General features: G+C 46.3%; 1 protein-coding gene across 5 annotated transcripts in view; it reads right to left on the minus strand.

Moving 5' to 3' along the window:
• Positions 1-13,851, minus strand: part of ETV4 (ETS variant transcription factor 4) — a 43,899-nt gene extending 30,048 nt beyond the window's left edge. For all 5 annotated transcript variants that reach the window (XM_073325890.1, XM_073325889.1, XM_073325891.1 and 2 more), the window contains exons 1-4: positions 13,695-13,851; positions 13,193-13,295; positions 12,975-13,068; positions 12,656-12,703 (exon numbers count right to left, since the gene is read on the minus strand). In XM_073325890.1, the coding sequence (XP_073181991.1) occupies positions 12,656-12,703; positions 12,975-13,068; positions 13,193-13,249 (199 nt within the window). In that variant the 5' untranslated portion in view covers positions 13,250-13,295; positions 13,695-13,851. The remainder of the gene's footprint in view (positions 1-12,655; positions 12,704-12,974; positions 13,069-13,192; positions 13,296-13,694) is intronic.
• Positions 13,852-14,523: the final 672 nt, after the last annotated feature.

The following is a 14,523-nucleotide window of genomic DNA, read 5'->3' on the forward strand; positions in this document are numbered from 1 at the left end:
ATATTGATTAGTACTGGACCCAGGATAGACCCCTCCATGACCACACTAGATACATCTTCCCAGTTTGATAGTAAACCAAGTACTCTTTGAATACGATCATTCAGCCAGCTTTGCACCCACCTTATAGTAATTTCCTCTAGATCACATTTCCCTAGTTTGCTTCTCCTTATAACCCTATTATCCTCTAGATGCTAACAAATTGATTAATAATTTGTTCAGTGTCTTTCCAGGTATTGAGAGCCATGTTGGTCCAGCCTAACTTCAAATAGACTGCCCTCAACCTAGGATGTACAGTGTTGTTGAAGTTCTTCTCTCATAATCGTCTCCCTTATGGGACAAAAATATAAAAAATAAAGGTACCAACCCAGCTTTGTCTTCAAAAGCAACAACATCTAGCTGTATTTATTCTAGAACACCCTTAATTTCTGGATGAGAAGACACACTTCTACTAAGGTTTCAGAGTAGGAGCCATGTTAGTCTGTATCTGCAAAAAGAAAAGGAGTACTTGTGGCACCTTAGAGACTAACCAATTTATTTGAGCATAAGCTTTTGTGAGCTATTCGTGAGCTACTAAGAACAGCAAAGAGACTGAGGCAATCAGTATAGGAATCAAATCCTGGTTTCAGCATAGCATTTGCTGCTCAGAAATTGGCCCTTGTACCAATACACAATTAACTCTTTTCCAGCCAGTCTGAGCTTACACTGTGCAGAGATTTCAGCCCTAAGCAACATATTGGGAGTTGCAGTTCCCACACCCAACGAACTTCTTCAGAATAGCTGCACATCTGCATTCAATTCTGTGCAAACACCCCTCCCCCTAAGTTTACCTTCCCACCCTACCTTCTCACACAGAAGAATACGCCTTCAATTTTCAAATGAAAAGCCTCCAGAGCTATTGCTTTTCCGCCAAAGCAGGAAGATCTAATTATCCTTCTAGTCACCTGCATTTTCTTGCTTGCCTTCCCAGTTTGTCTGAACAAGTCCAGACACACTGGCACCTCATCTGCATTAGACTGCCCCGTAGGGCTGCACCGTGCTGGTACAACATGCAAAATGTTAAAGAAAACTGTCAGTAATGAGGAGGTCAGGACAACAGTCAACAAGTTATAAACACATCACAAGTCCCCACAAAGGCGCTCCCTGTGAGCCAATGCAGCATGTTTCCAAGTCTGGTTCCCTGGAGCTCTGCTGAGACATGCATGTTGCCCTCTAGCAGCTCTGGCAAGTCAGGCATCACTTAGTCTCAAGGACCCTGGACCCAGGGGACTAAGGCTTAGATACGCTGTGAGGCCCTGTCCTCGGCAGGAGCTTGGCCTGTACACACCTCTGAGAGACACATGATCTCTCCTGTCACCTTTACACTTTGGCAACACTTGTGTAGCTTGTCATTGAATTTTGAGACTCTTTCCATTTCACCAGGGTTCAAAGAGCTGGCTTGAATTAATGCCACGAGTCAACACAAGCAGCAGCTATGTTTTGAAGCAGCACTATGTCAGTGCGAGACGCTCTTCTGCCAACGTAGCTACCACCGCTTGTTGGGGGTGGTTTGGGGAAGCAGCTACACGGGAGATCTGCAGAGGCACAGGACAGTACAGCTGTGCTGCTGTAAGCTTGTCAGTGTCGACAAATTCTCTAGCAATCAAGAACGGCTGCTACTCTGAAGAACGTCCCAGACTCCCAGTAGTTAGGCATGGGTGAATGTGTAGGGAGGGAAGGCGGGGTGATTTGCACATCTTTCTTCACTGGAGGCAAAAGTCCACATTTTGGGTTCAGAACAAACTGCTCAAAAGTAGGCAAATCAAGGCAGGTTTATCACGACATAAAAGATGCTCCTTTTCCTCCGAATCGCATCACTCATGCAAATTTAACAGGATAAGGCTAAGCACAGCTCCAGTTTCCTCCTTAGAAATCTAGAGTGAGGCCTGAAGGCGAGAAACCAGACTTGTCTCTTCAGAAACCAGGGACGCTTTGCCTCCCAAGGAGTCACACAGAACAATCTGGGATGCTAATCTGAAGGATACAGGCAGTTAGGTAAAGTACAAGCAGTGGTTGAAGCCCATATTAGCCACCCCGGAGCTCAGGGCGTCCCAAACAGAACCTGCCACAGATTCCATGAGGCTGGCATCAGGCTTCAAAGGGGGCCTCAGCTGCCACACAACTCGAGGGGCTTTCATCATATTCCCACCATAGGCGCCAACTTTCACTAGCGCCAGAGGGTGCTCGCGCCCTCCCGCCCTGCCCTGACTCCACCCCTTCCCTGCTCCTGCCCCGTCCCCCCCATTCCAACCCCTTCCCCAAAGTCCCTGCCCCAACTCCGCCCCCTCCCTGCCCCTACTGGACCCCTTCCCAAAATGCCTGCCCCGGCCCCACCTCTTCCCCAAGCGTGCCGCGTTCCCCCTCCACCCCTCCCCCCCAGCCACGCGAAACAGCTGTTTTGCGGCACAAGCGCTGGGAGCTAGGGGGGAAACGTGGGCATGTGTTGCGCTCAGGGGAGGAGGTGGAGGTGGAGCCGAGGCATAGGTGAGCTGGGCGGGGGTGGGGAGCTGCCGTGCTCCAGCCCCAGAGCACCCACGGAGTCGGCGCCTATGATTCCCACAGCAAAGCCATAGGACAAGGGTTAGGACACATAGTGCCTACAACTGGCACCTGATTGTCCAGTTCCACTGCACTGACACATCATCAGTACCAGGCCTTTGGACAATTGTCAGAGCAAATGAACACACACATACAGAACACACAAACATGAGTGGGGCAAGAAGCAAGAATCCTTTGCTTCAAAACCCGAGAACCAGCACTCTACATCAAGTTTCACTGCAAGGGGTTAGAGCAGCCAGAAGCACCAGATGAGATCTATCACTGCTAGCTCCCTCAGTCAGGCTACGATTTAGTCAGGAAAAATAACGAGGAGTCCTTGTGGCACCTTAGAGACTAACAAATTTATTTGAGCCTAAGCTTTCGTGGGCTAGACCCCATTTCATCAGATGCATGGAGTCAGGGGTATTTTTAGTAAAAGTCATGGACAGGTCACGGGCAATAAATAAAAAATTCATGGCCTTGTACTATAAATATCCCTGACTAAATCTTAGGTGGGGGTCCACTGCTCTGGGGGGCACCTGGCGGGCTACTGCTGCGGAGGGGGGGAACAGGGAGGGCCGCGGCTCTGCCGGGGAGAGTCAACAGCACCAGCTGCTGGGGGCCACTGAGCAGTGGCTGCTTGCTCTGGGCACCCCCAGGGCCGCCCAACTGCCACTGCTCTGGCTGCCCCCAGGACTGCTGCCGGAGGCTGCCGAGCAGCAGCTGCTCCTGCCACCCCCAGGATCCCTGCTCAGGCAGTCCCCGGGGCCAGCTGCCTGGGGCTGTCCAAGCAGCGGCCGGTGTGGCTGGCCCCGGGGCTGCTCCAGTAGCGGCTGATGCAGCTGGCTGCGGGGCCGCCCGAGCGGTTGGCTGCAGAGCAACTTGAGCAATGGCCAGTGTGGCTGTCCCCAGGTCTACCTGAGCACAGGGTCAGCCACACTGGTGGCTGCAGAAGTCATGGAGGTCGCGGAAAGTCACGGAATCTGTGATTTCTGCAACCTCCGTGACAGACACGGAGCCCTATCCATCAGATAAAGCTCCAATAATGGAAGAAGAGGTTAGAACTAGAGGGACATGGAGCTGCCCCCCATTATCCTGTCAATAGAACACACACAATTCCCATTGACTGATCCTGCTGATGGAACAATTAGGCCCCAGAACTTTAGAGCGACTTGGTCAACTTGAAAACACATTTCAAGCAGGTACATTTATTTCCCTAGGTTACTAGGAACATTCAATATTATGCTCTTCATTCACTTTTTGTATTTCTCTTAGCTGGTGAGGAGACTCATAGATAGATTCCAAAGCCAGAAGGGACCCTTGTGATCGTGTAGTCTGACCTATATTGCACAGGTCATAGAACTGTCCCAAAATAATTCCTAGAGCAAATCTTCTAGAAAAACAACATTAAAATGCACATTATTTGCTTGTGCCCAGTTTACCGAGTGATCCTGATTGCTCTGAATCAGAGATCTGTCCTCTTCATTGTTTACTCCTCCAATTTTTCTGTCATCTGCAAACTTTATTGGTGATGACTTTGGGGTTTTTAGCCAGGTCAATGATAAAGATATTAAATAGCATGGGGCCAAAGAATAGATTAATAGATTTTAATGTTACCCTTTAAAAAAAATTGTGGATGCAATTTATGTGGACTTAGCCAATGGTTCATCTTTTGTTTATATCTAGTTTCATTGTCAAGTTTATGGCTCTGCATTGCTCGGGTTTTGAGCCTTTCCAAAAAACCTGTTTGTCTGAATTTTTTTTTAAATGGTGGAAACATTTATTTCAGTCTCACATTTTTATAAAAGCTTGGGTTTTTAAAAAAGAAAATAAAAATTAAATCTGAGACCAGATTCAAGTTGACAGTATCCCTTTAAGCATTTCTGTATGAAACAAATTAAGGAACCAAGCCACTGACTATGGTGAGATGTTCTAGTTAGACCACAGAGGAAAAAAATATCCCTATATATATAAATATAAATCTGAACAATCTGTAAGGAAAATGAGAGTCAGGCTGCAGCAGCTCATCTGTTGAGGTTTAAAATGAGATGATCAAAATCCTATAGAAACTTTTAAAATAGAAATAAAGGAGACTTAGCAAGAAGTTGTAGAAGTAAGTGCTGAACTTTAGTCTAAATGAGGCTAAAGTACTAGAAGAAAGACTGCGCAGTTCAGAAATCAAGACTTGCAATCTCACTGTGAGTATTTAAGATCGGGCTTGTAAAAGGGACATCACAACATGATTCAGAAGAGCTGCTCCGACATCCATTTCGATTTCCATGGGATAGTCCCCTGAAATATATTTTGTATCATGGCACTATGATGCAGGAAAAATGTATATCACATACACAGAGACATGGCAACCCTACTCCCTCTGCTTAGTGAAAATATGTATTTCTCTGCTTAGCAGAGATAAGCAACATGGAAATTCTCCACATTTACATGTGCTCTGTTTCATGCATTTTAAATGCTAGATTTGGACAGCAGAGATCAAATTGGCTCACTTGTAAGTGGTTTGTGTGTTTTGAATACAGCTTTGCTTTTCTTGTTGAAAAGATGCTTCTAAAAGCAATGAGAACTTTGAACTGGGTTTTACAAACAAAGGGAGAAACATGATGTATTTACTGGCTTTTGCTCTTGTCCACTTGGGAAAGATGGATTTTATGTGAAAAGGCTAACTTTTGTGTGTCTAATAGAACTGAAAGGAACGTAGCTCATTTTCTGTACGCTGTAAGAGTGATCTAGCAGACAGCGCACAGGACTGTGATCTAGGAACAACTGAGCTCTCTAATCATGGCCAGGTCCACAGATAATGTCACTGTCAGAGGCAAGTCTTGGTGGTATTTCTAATATAGATGAATCCTGAAAACAGATCACAGCATAGCTGCACTTTGTAATGTAGACAGCACCTACACCTACACCTACAAGGGGCGGTGAGAACACAAGAGCCTAATTTACAGATACTAATACATATTATTACTGTTACTTTGTTCACAGCATCAGTGAGGTAGGTCAGCCAGCCCAGTCCAGAGAATAGCATCTCTTTGCTGCTGCTGCAGGAGGAAGAGGAAAAAACTCACTTGGTTTCTTAAGGAACTAGAAAATAACAGCTCGTGTTCTCACCTTGGCTAGAGCAGGGAGTTTATTTTATTACAGGTAAAAAGAGAAGTTTATGGTCTGGAGGAAGTTCTAACTTTTAGGCAATATTTTGGGTCTAAACAACCAGCTACCATATTACTTGCATATTAACAGATTAAAGAGAGATCTTTATGCTGCCACCACCTCTAGTCTTGTCAGAAACTAATGGGGGCGGGGGGAAACTGACAGTGACACCAAAGGAAACAATAGCACTAATCTTTGCCAGGCTGGGCTGGAACAACGCTGCTCTTCCTCAGGGGCTGAAAGTGTTCCATATCCAAAGTTTTTCATCTGTATTGTCAAGAAGCCGGGGCGTGGAGACATCAGGCTCTGCAGGTTAAGGAACAATAAGATGCAGCACAGTGTCTAGTTGCAGAGGTATGTTCTCGGGAGAGATCTAAGGGTTCGCATTTAAACCTAGTTAGGAAACTTGCAAACGGATAGTTTTTGTGCAAGTTGTTTTGTTCTTTTTTCCAGTTAACTCTACAAACCAAAGTTCAAGGCTAGTGAAAATCATGCAGGGGAGTGAAGCTAGACAAGGATTTCCCTGGTATCACAGATAAGTGGAGAAGACAGTGCAGGGACCTGGCCTGTCAGCTGCAGCCACCAGTGTCAGATTCTATTGCTGCTAAACAGAGAGCTACCCCCCAGGGGTACTAGCTGCTAGCCCCACCATTCACCAGCCCCAAAAATGAAGTGCACAGCTTCCTCCCTTCTGGAGAGGGGAGATAAAGTCCCACGAAAAACTGGAAGTGACTCAAAGGGGACTGAACAGAGAAACTGTCTGAAGCGAACTGCCCCTCTGAGTTTCCCAGCAGTAGAGGGATAGTGCTGAGAAAACACGAAGTAACAAGCAGAAACCCGGCAAAGAGGGTTCCAGCCTGCTGGAAGGGAGTTGATCCCACCTGGAATCCCGACTGTTGGGACTCACAGTGACCAATATGTATCGCTGACCATAGATGCAAGTTGAACTAGGAAGAGCCGACAGTGCTCCCTGGGGACAGGCCCATGGACACTGCACTTAGGAGCTGCCTGAATTGCCACAGGAGGTCACTCTTGTTGCACAGCAGGGAGCACATTTGTGCTGTAACTCTTAAACGCTGGCGTAAAAAAGGTAGTTTAGTGTAATTTAAAACGACCGTCCTGACTGCCCCATGGTACACGGGGGGCAAGAGGGGACTTATTGCATCTCCAGCCGGAGCCATACTGGGGCAGGGGCGGTAGCAGCAAGTGCAGGAGCAGCTGTCTGATCGACACCACTTAGGAAGGGAAAGTTTCCTTTGGTACAAATTTTTTGTAACCTGTTTTTAACACTCCAAGAGCATGTGACCATTTCATTTGCTCCAGCCAGGAATATGCCAATAAAGCACCGGAACTCAAAAGTGCAGCACAAATGACTCGAGCTGATTCACAAAAAGCAATGATGAGAGGTAAATGTGCATTGCTTGGACAAATAGCAACTACGGCTGCTTCTGCCACTGCTCCCAAGGGTCCAGCTCCCCTGGGGCTCCAGTATAGACAGGGCTCCAGCAGCTGCTAGTGCGCTAACACCTTGATGCCAACCCTGCTCAGAGCAGGTCTATGTGACCACAGCGGCAGCATCAAGACCCTTCTCTGCATTGGCACCACCAGTGGAGGTGAAAGAGTGGAAAATGTTAGGTAATGTAGATGGGGGCAGGAGGGAATGAAAAACATCTGCAAGTCTCTGAAGACCATAGGATGGGAGAAAACTAGGGTGTGATCCCAGGGGATAGCCAGTTCACTTGAATGGTCAGGGGAAGTTGTAGGCTGAATATCAGGAAACATTTCCTTCACAGCCCAAGACAGTCTCCCAGGGACAGAGCTGGAATCAGGGTGGCAACTAGCGATTGTGTGCACACTGCCCACTCTTCCAATTCCTCTTAGCTAAGTGTTAACTCTGCTCTCTGGAACACACAAATAGGGACAGAGTCCCGAGCCTCGCTCAGACAGACCTGCCGTTACACACCGTCGGGTCACTAGCGCAGTGCGGAGACCGCAAAGGGCATGTCCATAAGATATCTGCCAAAGGAGCCCGCACCTGCCCATTGCCATAAACAAAATTGTCTTTGAGACAATACAGACCAGACAGCACAGGCCCGGCTAATGTTTTATTATTATTTCTTACAAGCATTTCCTGGGCCTTTGCACAGCAGGAAAACGAGTACCAGCTGCGAATGCTTGTTCCCCAAAGCCTCTATCAAATTGCTGCTGAAAACACTTCGGCTGCTAGTGCTGAATGGACAAAACCATTTTCAACTGCACTGCAGAAAGTGGGATAGATACCATACGCTTTAAAGGACAGAGGTAGGGAAGGACTAGCAGCTACCTGAATGCTACAATAGTAGGACTAGGTACCAGCTACATCCACTGGTGGAAACCCAACCACGTGAGGCACTTAAAACTAGACTGGACAAAGCACCCCTGAAATATACTGTAGGGAATAACCCAGTACTGGTCTGAGTAACGGACTAGACTGGAGCCAGTAAAACTCTGCCAGCTCAACTTACTGTCATTTGAAATAATCTGCATGGCTCTAAGTGGAACCAAGAGTGAAGAAAAGAAAATTCCTACAGAATTCAAAGAGTGAACAGTCTGAGAACTCTGTCATCGCAAGTGACTGACGAGGGCACCCAGGCTCCAGGCAGTAGTTGGACAATAGCACCAAAGGGACTGTAGGTTAAAATTCAGTCTCAGCAACAGATGAGCTGAGTTTGGGGGTCTCAGTCTATTGCCCGAAGAACCTATGTCTATTCTGTTATTTTTAATAGAGCATCATGGCCAGCTGCCTGCCCTGGGCTGCTGACAGTTTTACTCAGGGTAACAGAGAACAAAGGGCAATGGTCCATATCTCAGCCCCACAGAGTGGATGGTGTCTGCTCTGAGATGGAGGAATCAAACAGAAGGGGCATGGCTGGAATGCAACTCTGAGGTGTGATGCCCTATAGCGGTGGCACTCAGTCAGGGGTACGCGTACCCATGTGGGTACACAGAGGTCTTTCAGGGGGAACAGCAACACATCTAGATATTTGCTTAGTTTTACAACAAGCTACATAAAAAGCACTAGTGAAGCCAGTACAAACTAAAATTTCATACAGACAATGATGTGTTTATACTGTTCTATATACTATACATTGAAATGTAAGTATAATATTTATATTCCAATGGATTTTTTTATAATCATATTGTAAAAATGAGAAGGTAAGCAATTGTACAGTAATACTGTGCTTTGACACTTATATTTTTATGTCTGATTTTGTAAGCAAGTAGTTTTTAAGTGAGGTGGAACTTGGGGGTACACCAGCTAAATCAGACTCCTGAAAGGGGTACAGGAGTCTGGAAAGGTTGAGAGCTACAGCCCTGTAGAGCTGGGGGAGGGCAGTGGGAGGATGCACCAACAGGCCCTGTGCCCTGAAGCCAGAGCTGTCAGTCAGTCTCACTTACATGAGAAACATAATTCTCCAAATTTGTTCTCCATCTCACATAACTGCAACAGAACCAAGAAATTTACTTCCAACCTCTTTGCCCCTAAGCCACCAGACGTGCTTCCAAGAGAGCTGGGAACTAAACAGGCTTCTCATAGCCTCTCTCCTGACTTATTTTAGTCACTTAACCTGAATCCATCAACACTTGCCCCATCTTATCCCATAGCACTTACGGGCTCCCTAGGGTTACAACCAACACATTCAGACCAGAGGCGCACAAAGAAGAATATTTCCCCCACCCCGTTTCCCCACTGGTTCTAAAAACAGAGATGGAGTCCGCACAGGCAACTAAGGAAAGTTCAGAAACTTTTCTCCAGGGAAGCTTTTGCATCTTTGAATCCTGAGTCACGTTTATGAAAGCTTTGGCACAAAACTAGTTCCACAGTTATCTACTGCTAGAGTCACATTTCATTCTAACATACTCCAATTCAAACAGAAAGTGATGTGGAAAAGAGCATGAAAGTTGTGGCTATAAGGCCTAAGATTCCAGTGTCTGCTAAAAAAGACTTACATATGTACAGAGACCGGTGATTTATACCAGTGCAATGTGGAAATTGGGCCCTATTTGCTGCTATAAAAACCTCCTGAATTAAACCAATTGTAGAACAAAGTTAAGTTACATACTTACATTTTTTATTTTGTGCATAGCTGGATGCTTGGCACAAACTAATTCCTGATTTTATATTTACAAGTTGGTTCCTTCCTGCGGTATTTTATTTTAAAAGTAATTGCAGGAAGCCTTTAACAGAAAGCTATATTTCTCAACTGCATGAGGTGGAGGCAGGAAATATATAAAATATTTAAAAGTTTCACCTTTTTCACATTATTCATAATTCTTAAATTTGTCAGTTATCCCTGGCACTGTTCAAAGATATGTCTGTAGTTTAGAATTGTCTGAATCTGATACAAAAATGCTAGCAGATAGCTCCACATACACAGACATTAGATAATAACTGATTATCAAACACGTCAGCGAATGCGAGTACGGAGAACAAATAATAGCCTGCTTGAGAGGGGAGCTCTCCTCAGGGAAATTGGGACTTAAATCCTCAGCCTGCAATTTGTTTGTTTCATTTACAAATTTACAGCATCTCAGATTAGCTGAAGAGCCACTTCACCATACACATACAGTCTAAGGAACGGAACCTGGATTGTTAAAGCATGTGCACAATCTCAACTAGGGCTCCAATTGGACTCTGACTAGACTCAGTGAGCTAGATTTAAAATACTAGCAGTTTGGCAGTTTCCAGGAGAACTGTGCCCGCAGAAACAGCATTTCACTTTTTTACAAATAAATACTATCATTTTTGTTATAGTCAGTCATTTCTTATAATGCAGGTGGTCTATAAATAACTGGGAAGCTCAAGATTTCCCTTTAGTTTTGCGCTGGAAGTCAGATCTTATGAAAGACAAAGAGGTGGTGGGAATGGAAAGTCCATAGGGTTTGGTATGGTGCAGGCAGCTTCACAGACTTATCATGGATGGTCTTCTCTTCGCTCCCTAATATATACTGTATCTAATGCTTTCCTTGGCAGGGGAAGGGAAATGTCTACCCCAGTCCACCAACTCCTCCATGCAAAAAATCTCATTTTCCCATCTACAAATATTCAATAATCAAATATAACAACTCTGCATTTTCATCCAAAGATGACACAGCACTTTACAAACACTTATTGCCTGGGTAAAGTGGGTCCATATTATCACCCATGACTGGGAGTGTGGTCCTACAGTTATACCGTGCAACCAAGTATCAGGAGACCTGGAGTCTGTTCCTTGCTGTGCAACCTGGAGCAAGTCTCCGAGATGCTCCATGCCTCAAAAGGGGAATTGCAATACATACTTCACAGAGGTTCATTCATCACTGTCAGTAAAGTGCTTTGAGATCCTGGAATGGCAGGTTACTATAGAAGTGAAAAGGATTAACATTTATTATGAATTTGCAAGTGGGGGAAGCTGGAGATCAGAGAGGTGAATTGGCTTGTCCAAGGTCACACAGAAAGCCGGTGACAAAAGCTGGGAAACAGAATCCAGAAGTTCTTTCTTCCAGTCCAGCACTCTAACCATTAGGCAGCTTTCCACAACTTTCACCCAACGTATGCCCAGGCAGAGAACCATCATTTCTTCACTATATTTTTTTGTGGTTTGCATTACTATCTAATGAAATCTTATCTCTGTCCATAGCAGTGAGACCTTGATGTGGCCTCTCCTTCCCCTCTAGTAATTTCACAAATTAGTTACTGCAGGGCTTACTTATGGAACATTGCACAAGAGATTCTGTGCAAGCTCTTCCAATTTTAATGGTGTCAAACTTAAAACAACTATCAGAGAGCAGAAGGCCCAGAATTGAAACTCCACCAGAACCCAAGTCTGACATGAAGTCCTTTTACTAACACCTCCACAGGTTTTGAGAGTTAAAAGAACTTCTTTCATAATCTGAGTGTATGAAGGGTGTTTACATAGATGGACTTCAAGCAAATCCTCCTCTTTTTCCCTTGTAGCATGAACACAATGGGTATTATAATCCTGGACTGGCCTCCAGATGATATTTTGTGTCCATGAAGTCTGCATTCCTGAACATTGCCTGATCAAAAGGTCTTCTCACTTTGGTTTTAACTGAATAGAAAACATTTTTTTTAAATAAAAGCCAATTTTTTGTATTCCACTCACAAATTTTTGTTTAAAAAAATCCTGCTTTTGCAGGAGTATATTTTCTTGTTGTGGTAGAATTAGGGGAAAGATTGCTGCTCAGATTACCATATGTATTTAGGATATTATTATTAAATATTTGTTAAGTACCAACAACATACTAGGGGCTTTCTGAGACACAAGAGTACTTCTTCAGCTAATAAATAAATTAAACAAACATTTTAACTCTTTCAGAGGACAGGCCGCTGGTAGCGTTACAGTTAAAGCAAATACAAAAGACCACTTAGAATTAGTTTCAATTTAAATTAATTAGGCTAATAGAGATTTTATAATTTCCCTTCAGTGCTGAAGTTAAAAGGCAAAACAGTTTAGACATCAAAACTAAATACACAGTTTAGAGACACAAAGAAATTCCAAGACAACCTCCTCAGAGCACTAGCTTTTCTGAATTAGCAGAAGAGCATTTTGCTCCCAAAACTGAAGGCAACATTCCATTGTTTATTAAAGAAATCATCAGTGTTTTGGCAACTAACAAAGATAAGTGACAAATTAACACAAAATCCCAGCAGTTGCCAGCAGACACTGAAAATGGGCCAAGGGCGAAGTTCCATTCATAAGCAAATACCCAGCACAATAGTGTGATTCATAATCCTTGACTTACACAAGACTAGAGTTTCGCCAGGCTGAAAAATATATTTAATGTTTGGAACTAGGCTAACTAAGTAAAGGAAGAACAGAGCAAACACCAAAGACAAACAAATGAGAGACAAACAAAAAGAGGAATGGGTGCCTACCTTCTGTCAGCCAAGTCTCCTGAAACTGGCTCAAATCCTGGAAGAGGTCTGCAAGAAAAGTGAAAGGTGCCTTTACTGAAGGCTGGCCTGGGCTGGACTGACAGCAGGATGCTCCAGGGTTGGTGATGTGGGATGGGAAAGAAACACAAACACTGCAGGGAAATAGGGGAGTGAAGCAGAGGGAGGGGAGGGTCTGGTCCCTATCTACTCCCTACCCATGAGCCCTGTCCCTCCCCCTGCTACCTCCACCCACTGTCCCCCATGAGCCCTGCCTCCCCCCCCACCCCCACTGCCCGTGGGGTGCTGCAACTGCCTTTACCTTCCGAGTCCTGAGGGGGTGCTAAGCCTGGGTCCATGGGTCTCCTGGTGCCCATCAGAGCTCGGCTGCTGAGGGTCCCATTTCCGGGCGGTTTCTGAAGAAAAGGACAAACCAGCTTGGGAAAGTCATGTCAGGACTGGGCCCTGGGCCACCTCCCCCCGGGGCTGAGAGCTGGGCGCTGTCTGCAGCCTCGGCCCTGAGGTTCTAGCGCTACTCACGTGTGTGAAAGTGTAAGGCACTTGCTGGTCCAAGTACCCTTTCATCCTCCCGTCCATACGTTAGCTCCTCGTGGGCATGGAGCAGCCAGCTCAGCGCAGCGACCTGCGGGAGACGGGCAGAGGGAGCCTGTTTCACAAGGGCTGGGGGGCAAACAGGGCGCGCCCCTTAGTCTCGGCTGCACCTGCTTTAGCCCACCACGTCCCAGGCTGGGCCTCGTGGCATCTCCCCATCCCCGCCCCCCCCCCCCCCCGCGGGCTTGTCCTAGCTACAGGAGCGGGGCTCGAAGATTCAGCCCCTTCCTAAAACGACCCTGGGGGCAGGTTACCAGCAGCAGCCCCACCGCCCCCTCCCTGCTCCCCGGCTGCAGCGCTGGGTGTGAGGTGCAACGAGACGTCGTTCGTGCTGCATCTGGCAAAACTTGTGCGAAGAGGCGGGGTGATGCCTCGCTCCCCAGTGGGAACTGCCACCCTGCACCCCCGCCCAGTCCCCCCGGGCTCTCACCTGCGGCGGGGCTCCCGGAGCGGCTCAGCCCCGAGGGCTGTGCGTGCAGATGTTCCCCCAGTCCCGCTCCCAGGGAAAGGGCTCGCTTTGCTGGCGGCTCAGACAGTGTGCCCGGGGGGAGCCTCCCATTGGTGCATTTCCTCCTTCCCAGGCTCTGCTTTCTTGCTTCTTTGTTTCATTGACTTTGTGAATGAAGCCCCGGGCTGGGACACGCCCGCCAATCACAGCTCGGCTTGGCCCTCACCCAGAGCAGAAGGGGGAGAGGCTACGGCTTCCAGGGCCAATCAGATCGCGTCACTCTGGGATTCATTCAAGGCTGGGGCTCCCATTCATAAAAAAACTCCCAAAGTTCATTCATAAAGGTCTGCAAGGGACGGGGAGCCAGAGCTGGGCTGAGCTGAGTTTTGTGCATGGCACGGCGCGTGCACGGCTCACACCATCAGACTCCCTCAGGACCATACACACATCCAGGCTTGCCAACTCACACTCAACGTGGGGGTCATTTAAAAGCAGCTTTTAAAGTATCTACACTCCTGTTATGAAGGATTTTTTTTAAAGTTTCAGTGAGACTTTGAAAATATCACTCGCATTTATCACTCCTTCTGTCCCGTTGTACCAGCTAGGCGCCCCTGGCTTTCAATACCAATTTCTTTGGTATAACTACTTAGTGCCAATAAAATAAAATAAAATAAAATAAAATTCCAGTCCCTGAGTTTGCACACCCAGAAATAAACACCTGCATGTACAGTCAACATTTGTGTGTGCAAACCAGGTGCTCCATCTCTTGCATTTACCTGTTCAAATGTCATTTGCATATCCAAATAAATGT

Source organism: Lepidochelys kempii, chromosome 27 (assembly GCF_965140265.1).
Source record: "Lepidochelys kempii isolate rLepKem1 chromosome 27, rLepKem1.hap2, whole genome shotgun sequence".
Classification (NCBI taxonomy): domain Eukaryota; kingdom Metazoa; phylum Chordata; order Testudines; family Cheloniidae; genus Lepidochelys; species Lepidochelys kempii.